The sequence below is a fragment of the Capricornis sumatraensis genome, chromosome 3 (assembly GCF_032405125.1).
Source record: "Capricornis sumatraensis isolate serow.1 chromosome 3, serow.2, whole genome shotgun sequence".
NCBI classification, from domain to species: Eukaryota; Metazoa; Chordata; class Mammalia; order Artiodactyla; family Bovidae; genus Capricornis; species Capricornis sumatraensis.
This window is the reverse complement of record NC_091071.1, coordinates 135,734,824-135,747,596: the sequence shown is the minus strand read 5'-3', so window position 1 is coordinate 135,747,596 and position 12,773 is coordinate 135,734,824. Positions and strand designations below refer to the sequence as shown.

The 12,773-nt window shown below is 36.7% G+C and overlaps 1 protein-coding gene across 2 annotated transcripts in view; it reads right to left on the bottom strand.

Moving 5' to 3' along the window:
* CARF (calcium responsive transcription factor) overlaps nucleotides 1–2,791 on the bottom strand; it is a 38,331-nt gene extending 35,540 nt beyond the window's left edge. Inside the window, exons 1-2 of one of the 2 annotated variants that reach the window (XM_068968797.1) lie at nucleotides 2,714–2,791; nucleotides 2,073–2,300 (exon numbers count right to left, since the gene is read on the bottom strand). In XM_068968797.1, the coding sequence (XP_068824898.1) occupies nucleotides 2,073–2,300; nucleotides 2,714–2,791 (306 nt within the window). The remainder of the gene's footprint in view (nucleotides 1–2,072; nucleotides 2,301–2,713) is intronic. The other variant, XM_068968798.1, reaches the window with a different exon arrangement.
* Nucleotides 2,792–12,773: the final 9,982 nt, after the last annotated feature.

Genomic DNA, 12,773 nt, shown 5'->3' with positions numbered 1-12,773 from the left:
ATCTTCGCTATGAAAACAAACATAGCTTTGAAGAATCATCTGCTGCAATACATTCTATTTGAGGGCAACCACGAAAATTATCAGAAAATCTTGGCTAATGAGTAGTTTTATATTTACTGGGCTCTTTGTGCACAATATTTCTAGTAAATAAAAAATATCATCCCTGATTCACTCTAAAACCTCTTCCCATCCATAGGAGATTCACCCACTACAGAAACTTTGCTAGTTCACTGATAGCTTTAAAAAAAAGTCATTTCTTACAAAAAGCTCTACTTGTTAGGAGATACTGATAATGGGGAAAGCTATCTATGCATATATGAAGGCAGGGGGCATATGGGAAGGAAATCTGTATTTTCTGCTCAACTTTACTGTGAACCTAAAACTGATCTTAAAATTAAAAGTCTATTTTAAAGTAAACAATAAAAATTAAAAATCTCCACTAAGTTTCCCAGAATATCACCAGCTTCTGATCTTTGGAGAAAGTAACTAGTTACATTTTGTTGCTTACATTTATTTCCAAGTTCATGACATGCTTCCTTATTTCACAACTTCAAATAACTCTCTATATCACCTCCTACCCCAAACAGTGTAAAAATCACCTTTATAATTACTGCAGATAGAAAATTTAATACAATTACAGAGAGAATGAAACCTCCAACTTTTTTCAGACCCAGATAAATAAATAATTTTAACATGCTTTTTAGGAAAGTTACCATGTGTAAAATGAGCACCCTTTATACATTCAGACTCATATCCTTCCATTAGAATATACAGACTTTCTAAATGTTCTGATAGAAACTAGAATAAATGTCAAATATCAGGGGAAATTACAGAAGTATTTCATTCTGAACATGAAATATGAAAATGGATCTGTTCACATCTAAATTATTTGTTGTTTATTAATCTCTGATGGTGATAACAGTACGGTTACAGAAGCTCACCCTTACTTTGCATTTCAGTCCTGAAGCCCAGAAAATGTTGAGCTTGAACATAACACAAAAAAGTTGTCTACAACTAGCCCCCTCTCAGTCAATAACTCTCAACCCCAAAATTTAGGTGGATTAAAAGGGAGCCAAAGGACGTAGATTACTAACTCTAGAATGCTCTAGACTAGAAACAAAAACAAAGGTTAATTTTGGGTTATTATAAATGGTTGCCTACTTAAGCATAATTGATATTTGAAGTTAAGATTTTAAAAGTAATTTTTATCACTAAATTAAAATTCACTGCAGGAAAATTTGAAAAAACAACCAAAACAGATATATTATTGTTCATATTATTGCTAATATAAGTATATTATTAATCAGAGAGCAATTTAGGAGTTTTTCTCAATTTTATTTCAATCAAAACCATCTTTCACCTTTATTACTCAACTTATGAACTTGGTCATAAATACTTCTGCCTAACAGTTTAAAGCACCATTTTCAATTTTATACATTGTTATTCACATGACATCTACAAAATCAATAGACCTACAAAATCAATAAGGGTATGTCTAAATTCCATCATTTCATTGGTACTTTCATTGCTTTCTTTTTCTTCAAGAAAGCACACCAGCATGTGGCATGCAAATCAGTAAATGAGATACTGATAGAGCAAATAACCTTGAGTTCAGTTAAATGTATAAACAAAAAATAAATGTAAGTTATATGTAAGCTCTGGCACCTTAGCACTAGTTACCAATTACACTACATTTCCAACTGGTCTCAAAGCACAAGTTTGCCTAGACAAGGTGGTAGCTGGGCTATATTGGTTTGAAGTACTATTTGTAGTTGTGAAAGGAAATAATCTATTTCATTTTATTTCTAATTGCATGACACAGCATGCGTTAGTTCCCCAACCAGGGATCAAACCTGAGTCCATGGCAAAGAAAGCATGGAGTGTTGGCCACGGGACCAGCAGAGAATTCCTAGGAAATCTTTTAAAATCCTTACATAACTTAAAAATGAGTATCATAGAGACAGTGTTTTCAGAGGAATGTAAATCAATAGTGTCAAAAAATTAAGGTCATCAAGTTAGACTAATACATTTGCCAAACAGAAGAAAATTGGTTATTTTAAAAACCTACTCACCATTTGTGCGTTCGAATCCCCCAATGACTGAAGCTCATATTGAATAGGTTGCCCATTTTGGTCCACTAGATGGAACTGCTCTGCAGAAAGGGTCTGTGTCTGAGTCAGGGGCCCTGGTATATTCTGAGATGTGAGTGAACTGTCCTCTTCAGGAGCAGTAACGGGTAAAACTCTAGGCGAACCATCTTGTCCAAAAGAAGGCTCACTGGAGTCCATATAGGTTAGATGCTTTTGTAAACAAAAAAGTCACTTGAGTGTTTGTAATTTTTTAAAACATAGAATGTTTATGATAAAAAAATGGAAACATTCATTTTTCAGTTCATTATTCACTTTACTTTTTGTAAGGGTTATCAATTCAGAATGATACAGACAGGAGTTCTTAAGTGAAACTGTTGAATTTTATTATTATTTTACTGAAAATTGTTCATTGGAATACAACGTGAAATGATGAAATGTAATTCAACATGCAGATCTTTATACATAAATCTTCATGAATATATCACTTTATTAAGTTCTATAATATAAAATTAAATAAATGACAGGATTATGGAAAATTAAATGTTAAAATTCTTGAATATATTAAATATAACACTATTTGTTTTCCCTTTGAATGGAAAAAAAGTTCCCAGTTGAATTCCTACTTTAAATACCTGAGAATCTGTTTTTGACTCTTCAGAATCATTATGGTTGACTTTTAATGAATCAACAGACTGTTCCATGCTGATATCATATTCAATTCCATTTTATTCTGTTGTTTAATAGCTGAAAGAGTTTAAATGCCTGATCAAATAAAATACATAATATTTTTATAGAATGTTTGTCTTAAATAAATTCCTCATCTCTCTGTATTACCCCATACAACTTAGGTTAAGTCATTTATACCCTGTAAGATTAAGAAAATAAATTTGTTAAATGATTTGCAAAGGCACCAGAGTAAATTCAAGGCAGAGCCAAGATTAGTGTTATGTAGTTTACTCACCCTATCCTTAATTATACACATGTACTAGTTTATTAAGATTGCTGCTATGCGACAGACACTTGTTACATGCTTTCAGACACTTCTAAAATTCTCATTTTACAAAGATTTACTCTAAATGAAAATGTTTAATTTTATGAGATATGCCATATGATAGCATTACATAATTTTAAAAGATATTTTGGTGCAGATGGAGATTATATACATACAACTCTTACCATAACATAAAGTTATACCACTTAACATTGGAATGGCAAGCTTTGAAAAGGAAGAAATCTGTATTCCAAAAAGATTAGGTGTAGTGCAGTGGTTTTCAACAGGTGGCGATTTTGCCCCCACATATACCTCCAAAATCGCCTTACTCCCTGGGGATATTGCTAAATCCCTGTATGTAAAACAATAAACTTTGACCCTTACCTCATATCAAAGGGTAACCTGAAATGTATCATAGACTATAAAACTATAAAACTTCTAGACAAAAGCAGTAGAGAAAATCTTTTGACTTTGTGTTTAGCAGAGATATCTTAAACAGGACACAAAAAGCATGAAATATAAAAGATAAAAGTCTACAAATTGGACTTTTTTAAAGTGATGAAATTTGCTCATTACAGATCAGGAGAATATATTTGCAGAACATACACTTAGAAAAAACTTTTTCTGTATTCAAACTCTGTAAAGAACTGGTTTGGGTCAATTATAAGACAACAACCCAATCAACAGTAGGCAACATATTTGAAGGACACTTCACTGAAGAAGCCATAAAACTATATAGCTAGAGCAAGACAAATGCTGTATGACCTCTCTCATATGTGGAATCTTAAACAAATGTAAGCTCACAGATACAGAGAACAGACTGGTGGTTGCCACAAGCAAGGGGGTTGGCAGTGGGAGATATGGATGAAGAGGGTTTAAAAAAAAAAAAAGGAAGAAATTCCCTGGCAGTCCAGTGGTTAGGACTCAGTGCTTTCACCACCAGGCCTGGGTTTTGATCCCTGGTTGGGGAACTGAGATCCCATATGCCACGTGGTGCAGCCAAAAAAATCAAAACAAACCTTTCTAAAAAAAAAAATCTTATATTTAAAAAGCAATCAGAGTGTCTGTAAACTAAAGCCAGTAACAAACCATAGTATATGAATTTAAACATTATCTTGAAATTTTTGGTTAAGTTACTGTACTCTGGACAATGCTGCAGTTAGGATGAACAAGAAAATGTATTACTTCTTCATTAACTTATAAAATAAAAATTGAGAATGCTTTGTCTGTAAAACTGTATAAAACAGTTGAAGACAATGTTCTGTAGTCAAATGGTCTGGGTTTAAATTTCAGCTTTATACTTAGTTAACTATTCTGAGATTTAGTTTTTCTCTCCTGCAAATTGGCATTTATACTGCATCTCCCTCACAAGGCTGTTAAAAAGATTAAACAAAATAATGTATGCAAAGGGCTTGGTGCAATTCCCAGGACACTGTCAGTACCTAATAAATTATTCCTACTACCTATAATTATGCAAACTAAGATTAAAAATACACCTATCTATAAATAATTTGATTCTTGAAGATAAAAATCTGTTAAACGTCAGTCATCTCATTGATGTAATCAAAATTTACCTGGGCTTAGTATAAAGCTTCTATATGTACTTTTCTATACTATCTTTAAAAAATTACAAAAAGTCTTACATTTTCAGATGATCTACAAGTTCTATTTCAATATTACTGTTTTAAATTCAACATCTTGCATGTAGTAAAAAACAAAGGGTCAGTCTAGATTTGATGAAAAAAACCAATGTCAACTTTTCTGAATTCCAATTACTAGTTCATTAAAGATCCCACTCAGTTCTAAGATTTTATGTTCCTAATAGTTGGTTACCCTGATGACTTCCAAAATTAATTTAACTGTCATTTATTGACTGACTTCTAATGTGCACTGAGTATAAAAATAACTATTCAAACAAAAAACGTTCACAGAGTTTAGATCCAATTAATTCACGTCCTACTGAGGGACTTAAAATTGAAACTACTGCTGTCAAGAATACAATTTTTTTAAGTAAATTAAATACATTGAGATATTCACTGTCTAGACATGGTGACATTAAGAAATATTTTTGATTCTTGCCTGGGAAATCCCATGGACAGAGGAGCCTGCCAGGCTACAGTCCATGGGGTCGCAACGAATCTGGATTGCCCTTTCCCAGTGGTCAGAAAATCTAGGCTGTGTTCAGAACCAGAAAGCAGAAAGCCAAAGTCCTTAGGCAGCTGAAATAAAAACCTTTGATGAAAAGAAAAAAAAGAAATATTTTAAGACTTTATTCTAATTTTTAAATATCAGCACTATTAACACAGAATAAGGATTATTAATTTAATCACAGCTATAAAATAATTTAATGCTTACTGAACGCTTATATTTTTTTCGAACCCCATCGACTGTAGCCTGCCAGGCTCCTCTGTCCATGGAATTCTCTAGGCAAGAATACTGGATTGAGTAGCCATTCCCTTCTCCAGGGGAATCTTCCAGACCCAGGGATCAAACCCTGGGTTGCAGTCAGATTCTTTACCATCTGAGTCACCATAGAAGCTCACTTAATAATTACTCGCTAGTATTATTAATAATTACTCTTGTTCTGTGATGTAGGACCTAGTATCAACAATTTATAGAAAAGTAAATTGAGGTTCAGCATTATACAGTTATCATTTATTGAGCACTTACCACAGTAAAGCACTAGGCTCAGTGTTGTATACATGTCATTCTATTTAATCCTTTCAACAATACTGTGATTTAGTTACTTAGTCCAGTTTTACATGTAAGGCATTAAGACTTATTTGTTGTTGTTAGTCATTAAGTCATGTCTGACTCTTTGTGACCCATGGACTATAGCCTACCAGACTCCTCTGTCCGTGGGATTTTCCAAGCAAAATTACTAGAGTGGGTTGCCATTTTCTTCCCCAGGGGATCTTCCCGACTCAGAGAGATGGAACCTGCATCTCCTGTGTCTTCTGCACTGAAGGCTGATTCTTTACTGCTGACCCATCAAGGAATCCCTTTCTTCATTAGTCATGGTTTTCATGTTTTGTTTTGTTTTTTGATAGGTTGGCAAACTAAACGTGCTAAAGAAATTCTTAATTTCTGTTCTCAACTATTCCTGGTTGAAATTTAATTACAGGCAGTCTCTAATACACAAAAGCCCTCCTACAAGAAATCTAAACATCTCTGACCTCATGAAAAAGCTAGAATTCTAACTATGCAGGAATTGCAGTCACTGAGAAAATATTCTGTAAACAGATCCAAAAGCAGACCTTAGGACAGAGAGGTAAAAAGTGAAAACAGCTTAGGGGAAAAATTCTGAAAACTTACTCTCAGTTTCCTAATATGTACCCTGAGTCCACTGCAAATCACCCCTTACTGGTTTATGTACACTTTTCTTCACTTGCTTTCCCTTACCCTATTTGAAATTTGATCAATGAAATTTTCATTGGAGTTAACAAGGTCTTTTTTCTTAAAAAGAAAAACTCTGGAGAGATTATCAGTCATTGACAAATTTGTATATATTTATATAATAACTTTTTTCCTTTAACATACGTTAAAAACAACTACCCTGAAAAATTGGAACTTGGAGGTTAGAAAGCAAGTACGTTTGAGGCTCAGAGCACTTTATAAGGGATTTTGCAGGCCTGAGTGAGACGCTGTAGTGAAGAGGGAGGCAGGATGAGTGCCCTGGAGAAGGGCACTAGTGAAAGTGAAGGTCGCTCAGCTGTGCCCCACTCTGTGACCCCATGGACTGTATTCTCTGAATTCTCCAGGTCAGAATACTGGGGTGGGTAGCCTTTCCCTTCTCCAGGGGATCTTCCCAACCCAGGGATTGAATCCAGGTCTCCAGCACTGCAGGCGGATTCTTTACCGGCTGAGCCACAGGGGAAGCCCGCACTAGAAAAGGGATGGGATAATAACACAGGACGCTTGCCACATATAAACTACTTACTTCAGAACTTTGACCAGACTGCTGCTGCCGCTGCTGCTAAGTCGCTTCAGTTGTGTCCGACTCTGTGCAACCCCATAGACGACAGCCCACCAGGCTCCCCCGTCCCTGGGATTCTCCAGGCAAGAACACTGGAGTGGGTTGCCATTTCCTTCTCCAATGCATGAAAGTGAAAAGGGAAAGTGAAGTCGCTCAGTCGTGTCTGACTCTTAAGCGACCCTATGGACTGCAGCCTACCAGGCTCCTCCGTCCATGGGATTTTCCAGGCAAGAGTACTGGAGTGGGTTGCCACTGCCTTCTCCTTGACCAGACTGGAATTTTACAAATGGAAGAAAGGTAACTTCTTTCCTACTGTCTTCTGGGAATTCAAAACTCAAAATTTTCCTTTATGCAGTACATTTAGTATGGAGTAGTACTACATGATAAAAAAGGCTTTTGTGGTTATTATAAGAAAAAGTGGGTGTCAATATCTGTTGACCTGATTTATTGTTGAAATGGAGAAAAATACTTTTAAAATTACAGACATCCTTTTCAAAAAATAATTTGAATAAAGTGAAAACTATTACTCCTGCCTTCCCTAATTCTTCCATCAATTTGCATTATACTCCTCAATCCTGACAACTGCAGTGACTTAAAATACCCAAATTTCCCATCTAACCTCGATGTCAGCACATACTATAGATTATTATCCCTAACTTTCAATTAACCACCTCAAAGTAAGGTTTCAAAGAATGAAGATATTAAGACTAAATTGCTAGGAATAAAATGTTCTATTCCAACTGGTAACCATAAACAAAACAAAGTACCTATACAAAACGTGTAATTTGACTTTTTCATTAATATGTAAAAGAGAATAGTTAACTTTTATAGAGCTGTTACTTTCAATTAGTCAAAAAATAAAATTATTACCTTCAGGCAGTAGCTCAAGTTTAAATTCAGGTCTCACGCATTCTACTATCCCCAGAAATACCCTCTTTTCCACTGAATTTCTTCTTTGGGAAGCACTAAATCATGATGGTTGTGACTTCATTTATGTGAAAGTTATAATTATGTCTTCACAGCAGCATTTTTTCTGTAAAGAGAAGGTATTCAATGTATATTTATTTTCCTACACATAGAGAAATCTACTAGCTTTTGTTATGCAGATTTTACTGTAGCCATTACCAGTCTGGTATAGTTAACCCAACAATTAACTCAAAGTGAAACAAAGCCTGGAACTACCTTTATGGAAGACTGCCATTACCTCTCTGTGCTGGGCATTCAGACAAAGGCCTTGTTTCAAACTCTCACATTCTGTAACTACTACAGAAACAAAGATGTTCACAGTAAATTGCATTTTTCTCCACAAGGGAAATACTTAGTGATTGGACATATTTACTAATTCGGAGCCACAGAAGCTTGAGAATAAAGGGCCCCCTCCTCATAGAGCACCTCCCATAAAATCTTGGGATTAAATTAATAAGCTTATTTCCTAAGTAGTATGGAATGGGATAAAGAGAACAGAAAGAAAAAAGAAAGCATTAAATCTATAATCTAGAAGGTTAAAAATAATTGGCGTTCAGAACCCACACTAAGGCCATTAAATTTTGCTGGCAAACTGCTTTATAGAATATTTCATGTCACATTTTAAAAAGTGGATTTTATCTTATACCGAAAGCAAATAGGAAGAAATTGTTAAATCAGAATGTTTTAAATTCATAGGAAAAAGGGGCTTTTTATAATTTATACACATGTATTGAATATATGGTAGAGGGGAAGACGCCATTCACTCTGTAGTTACTCAAATTTCCGTGGATTGTAATAGGGCTACCTCTGTTTTGATTTTGTTTAACAGCAAATTTATTTGTTCAAAACATTAAAGGTAATTCTCACTGTTAAGTTCTAAAAAATTGTCTTAATATTTGATTGTTTTGCTGTTGTTTTCTCTAGAAGCATTTGTGTGGTAAAATTTATCTGTTAAAAGCCAATAATCTAAGAGTAAATCCCAAAACAGATTAATTGAAAGATGAAGCCACTTGAGTTTAGAGTTTCTCTTAATTCTAGGTACCTTGATTAATGTCCCAAGATTTAAAAGATATTAAAATCTTATATTTAAAATTAGTGTCTGATCTTTATTAAACTACATTAAAAAAATACTGCTCAGAAGTACTTTAGAAAATACAATTTCCCTCATCTTTTAGGGTAGGTAAAACAATATAAATGTTCCTTCTATGATGTATACAAAATTGCTATGAATCAGTGGTGTCAAAAATTACATCAAGACTCCTAGTTCACAAATATTTTACAAAGTATTTTTTAACAGATGGACTTAGAAAGTTACAGTGTGTTAGAGCAACATCAAAATGGTAAATGTACTCAAATATATATAAACAATAAGCAATACATTTCAACTTTTCATTTTTCAGTGAAAAAAACTTAAGGTCACTATTCACAGTATTTCTTTTAAGGTTTGCCCTCTCTACTGGAGAAGGAAATGGCAATCCACTCCAGTACTCTTGCCTGGAAAATCTCATGGACAGAGGAGCCTGGTGGGCTGCAGTCCTTGTGGTCAGAAAGAGTCCGGCACGACTGAGTGACTTCACCTTCACGCATTGGAGAAGGAAATGGCAACCCACTCCAGTGTTCTTGCTTGGAGAGTTCCAGGGATGGGGGAGCCTGGTGGGCTACCGTATATGGGGTCGCAAAGAGTCGGACACAACTGAAGTGACTTAGCAGCAGCAGCAGCCCTCTCTAGAAACTTCCCTGTAACCTTGGTTTCTACTTATTACTTACCCTGTACATACCTCTTTTTATCTCTTTGCTCTTTGAGGGATTTACAAATTATTTCATTTAATCTCCACAATGATTCTGAGATAGACCTTATTATTTCTATTTATAGATAAGAAAACCAAAGATGTCAAGTAACTTGCTTAAGATCACATAACATTACAGCTCAGATTCTAAACTAAGAAGGAAAAAAATCACCAAAATCAATAGGACTCCAACACCCACACCGTCTTTGTATTAATATCATACCACACCATGCGATTACATACAGACAAAAGTTTAATAAAGGGAAACATTTTCCAACTGTAGTTATCCAGACAACAGAGTCTCCATAAGGACCTTAGTAAACAAATCATGTAGGAAATCATTAGAACCAAAAGCTTGATGTTAATGTTCTAATAATTAAGAGAAACATTCAAAAGTAAAAATACTAACTACTCTAGGTATTATATAAAGGAAACACTGACTATGACACATAAGCCACTGATGAAATAAAACCAAAGCCCTCATACTAGGCGTTCAGGTATCTTGAAACACCTTAACTAGAAGTGTTATAATAACTAAAAGTAATATATATATATATATATATATATATCTCCTTACATATCCATATAAGGGATATAATACTGTATCCCTTAACTAAAAGTCTCAGTCAAATGAAAAACGTATTTTAGTGAATTCAACATTCTACTTTGCAAGTTGAAGTTTTATCTTATTAAGCACATATTTAGGTTCTGTATCTTACTGATTATAGAAAAATTTTTCATTCGAATTAGGATGAACCTGTATTGAGTATCACAATAGTATTTTCTTATTTTGATAAATTTCAAATCGATAGCTAAAAATGAATTAACCTGATTACACATTTAAAGCTGCATTTTAACAAATAATGTATTATCAACTAAAAATTATCTGAAAAACCTATAAGATTTATTTCAGGTTCTGATTTTAAATTCAGACAATTTTACTACTGTAACTAAAGAATCACTTATGATTAAAGGCAAATGATGTTTGAAGTTGTCAAATTTCTTTTTACTTCCACCAAATTCAAAACTATGTATTACATTGCAAGACTTCAATTGAGAGTTTCAAGTTTCAGGTGGTCTAGATAATGCATACAAACCCTCACAATTACAATGAATCACGTGGTTACATGGCCACCGCTTCTATCTGCAAGCCCAGTCCTTTCCTAGACCCATTAGCACAGAGGTTTTCTCTTCTTATTCCTCTAACCATGAGGCTAGTCTTTCTTAAGTTGTTCACATCCGCAGAGCTCCTAGTTAAACTAATACATAAAGGACAACCATGGAATAGTTGACATCTACTATGAGGCACTTAATCTCACTGCTGACCAAGATGTGGCACAGAGAGGTTCATAAATAAGCTGAGGCAGGATTAAACCCAGGCCTTCAGGTTCCACAGCCTGCACTCTAGGAAGGTGAGTAAACTGAAAATACTCCTAGTTTCATTATCACTGCGCTCTGTTAACTGATTATTTTTCGCTTATAATTGCTCAAATTCCTTCTCATAGTCTATGGTTGACTTAAACACCATATGTCTTTTGTAGTACATCTTTAAGCAACGTAATAGAGGAACGCTTCAGTTGTCTACACCTGCACACGGCCCGCTTTGCCCACAATCTTGCAATCCAGTTGTGCCTTACTCTAAAATGCTGTCTTTTTAAGCCTCCCTCTTGAAGCTTTTCTGGCGAACGCCTTAAAAAGCGACTGTGAGAGCTGGATAGTATATCTCCATCCATCCTCCCTCAGAAAAACAACTACATTCCATTAGAATATTTCTCTGGACCGTTTGAGAATAAGATATAGGCGTCTGGATAATGTCAAGACCAAAAAAAGTTGAAAAAAAAAAAAAAACAAGCGCAGGGAGAAGGTGTGGGAGGACGCCTTTCGCCTTCCATAAGGAAGGTATAAAAATGAAAGTCGCTCAGTCGTGTCCGACTCTATGCGATCCCATGGACTGTAGCCTACCAGGCTCCTCCGTCCAAGGAATTTTCCAGGCAAGCATACTGGAGTGGGTTCCCATTTCCTTCTCCAGGGGATCTTCCCCACCCAGGGATTGAACCTGGGTCTCCCGCATTGTAGGCAGACGCTTTACCCTCTGAGCGACCAAGGAAGCCTAAGGAAGGTATAAAGGATGTCATAAAGAGAAAAAAGAACCCTGAAAAGCGGGGCCGCGCAAAGGACCACATAGTGGGCGCTCCCGCCCAGGGGTCCTGTCCTCCTCTTCCGTGCCAGTGCGTACTCAGGCTCGGCAGCCCTCCTCACACCTAACTCGGATCTCCTCCAGCCTGCCTGTCCCGGGTCCGGGGCCCCCGTCCGGGCGGGGGCGGGGAGGGGAGCAATAGGCCTCTTCAGGTGGGGCCCCGAACACGGCCCGAGGCGGGGCCCGGAAGACGCCACTGAGGCCCGCGGCTCCCGGGGGCGGGGGCTGGCGCTTGCTCAGGGACCCGGCGGGTCAGGAGGTGACAGGAGGAGGAGGCAGCAGAAAGAAAGGGCGGGGGGGGGAGCGGGTTGGGAGGTAGCGTCTCGCCCGCCGGCGTAGACAGCTCTACCAAACCTCCGACTTCCCTAGTCCCGCCGCCGCAGAGCGCCCTAGAGGGCGAGAAGGGAAGTCCACAAAGTGTTGGAGCAGAGGGGAGAAAATTCAAAACGAGTCTACTCAACCTCGTCTTGGTTCCGAGGCCGCGCCATGGAGACCAGTACAGTGCGCAGCCGCGGCCACCGGGAGCGCGCAGCGCAGCCGCTTTAGAAAAGATCCTGATCAGCCACCGTCGCGTGTTTCCTTCCTGATTGGTTCATTTTTTTTTTTTTCCCGTATCCCCGCCTCTCACCTGGATCTAAAGCCTGAGGCTAGTAGCTGGAGCCCTAGAGAAATCTCGGTAGACTGAGAGTCTTGATTGGGAGTGTGCTTGAGAAATTAAACCCGGAAAGACTTTAGCAAATTAAAGCTGAAGGCCGAGGAAATATAA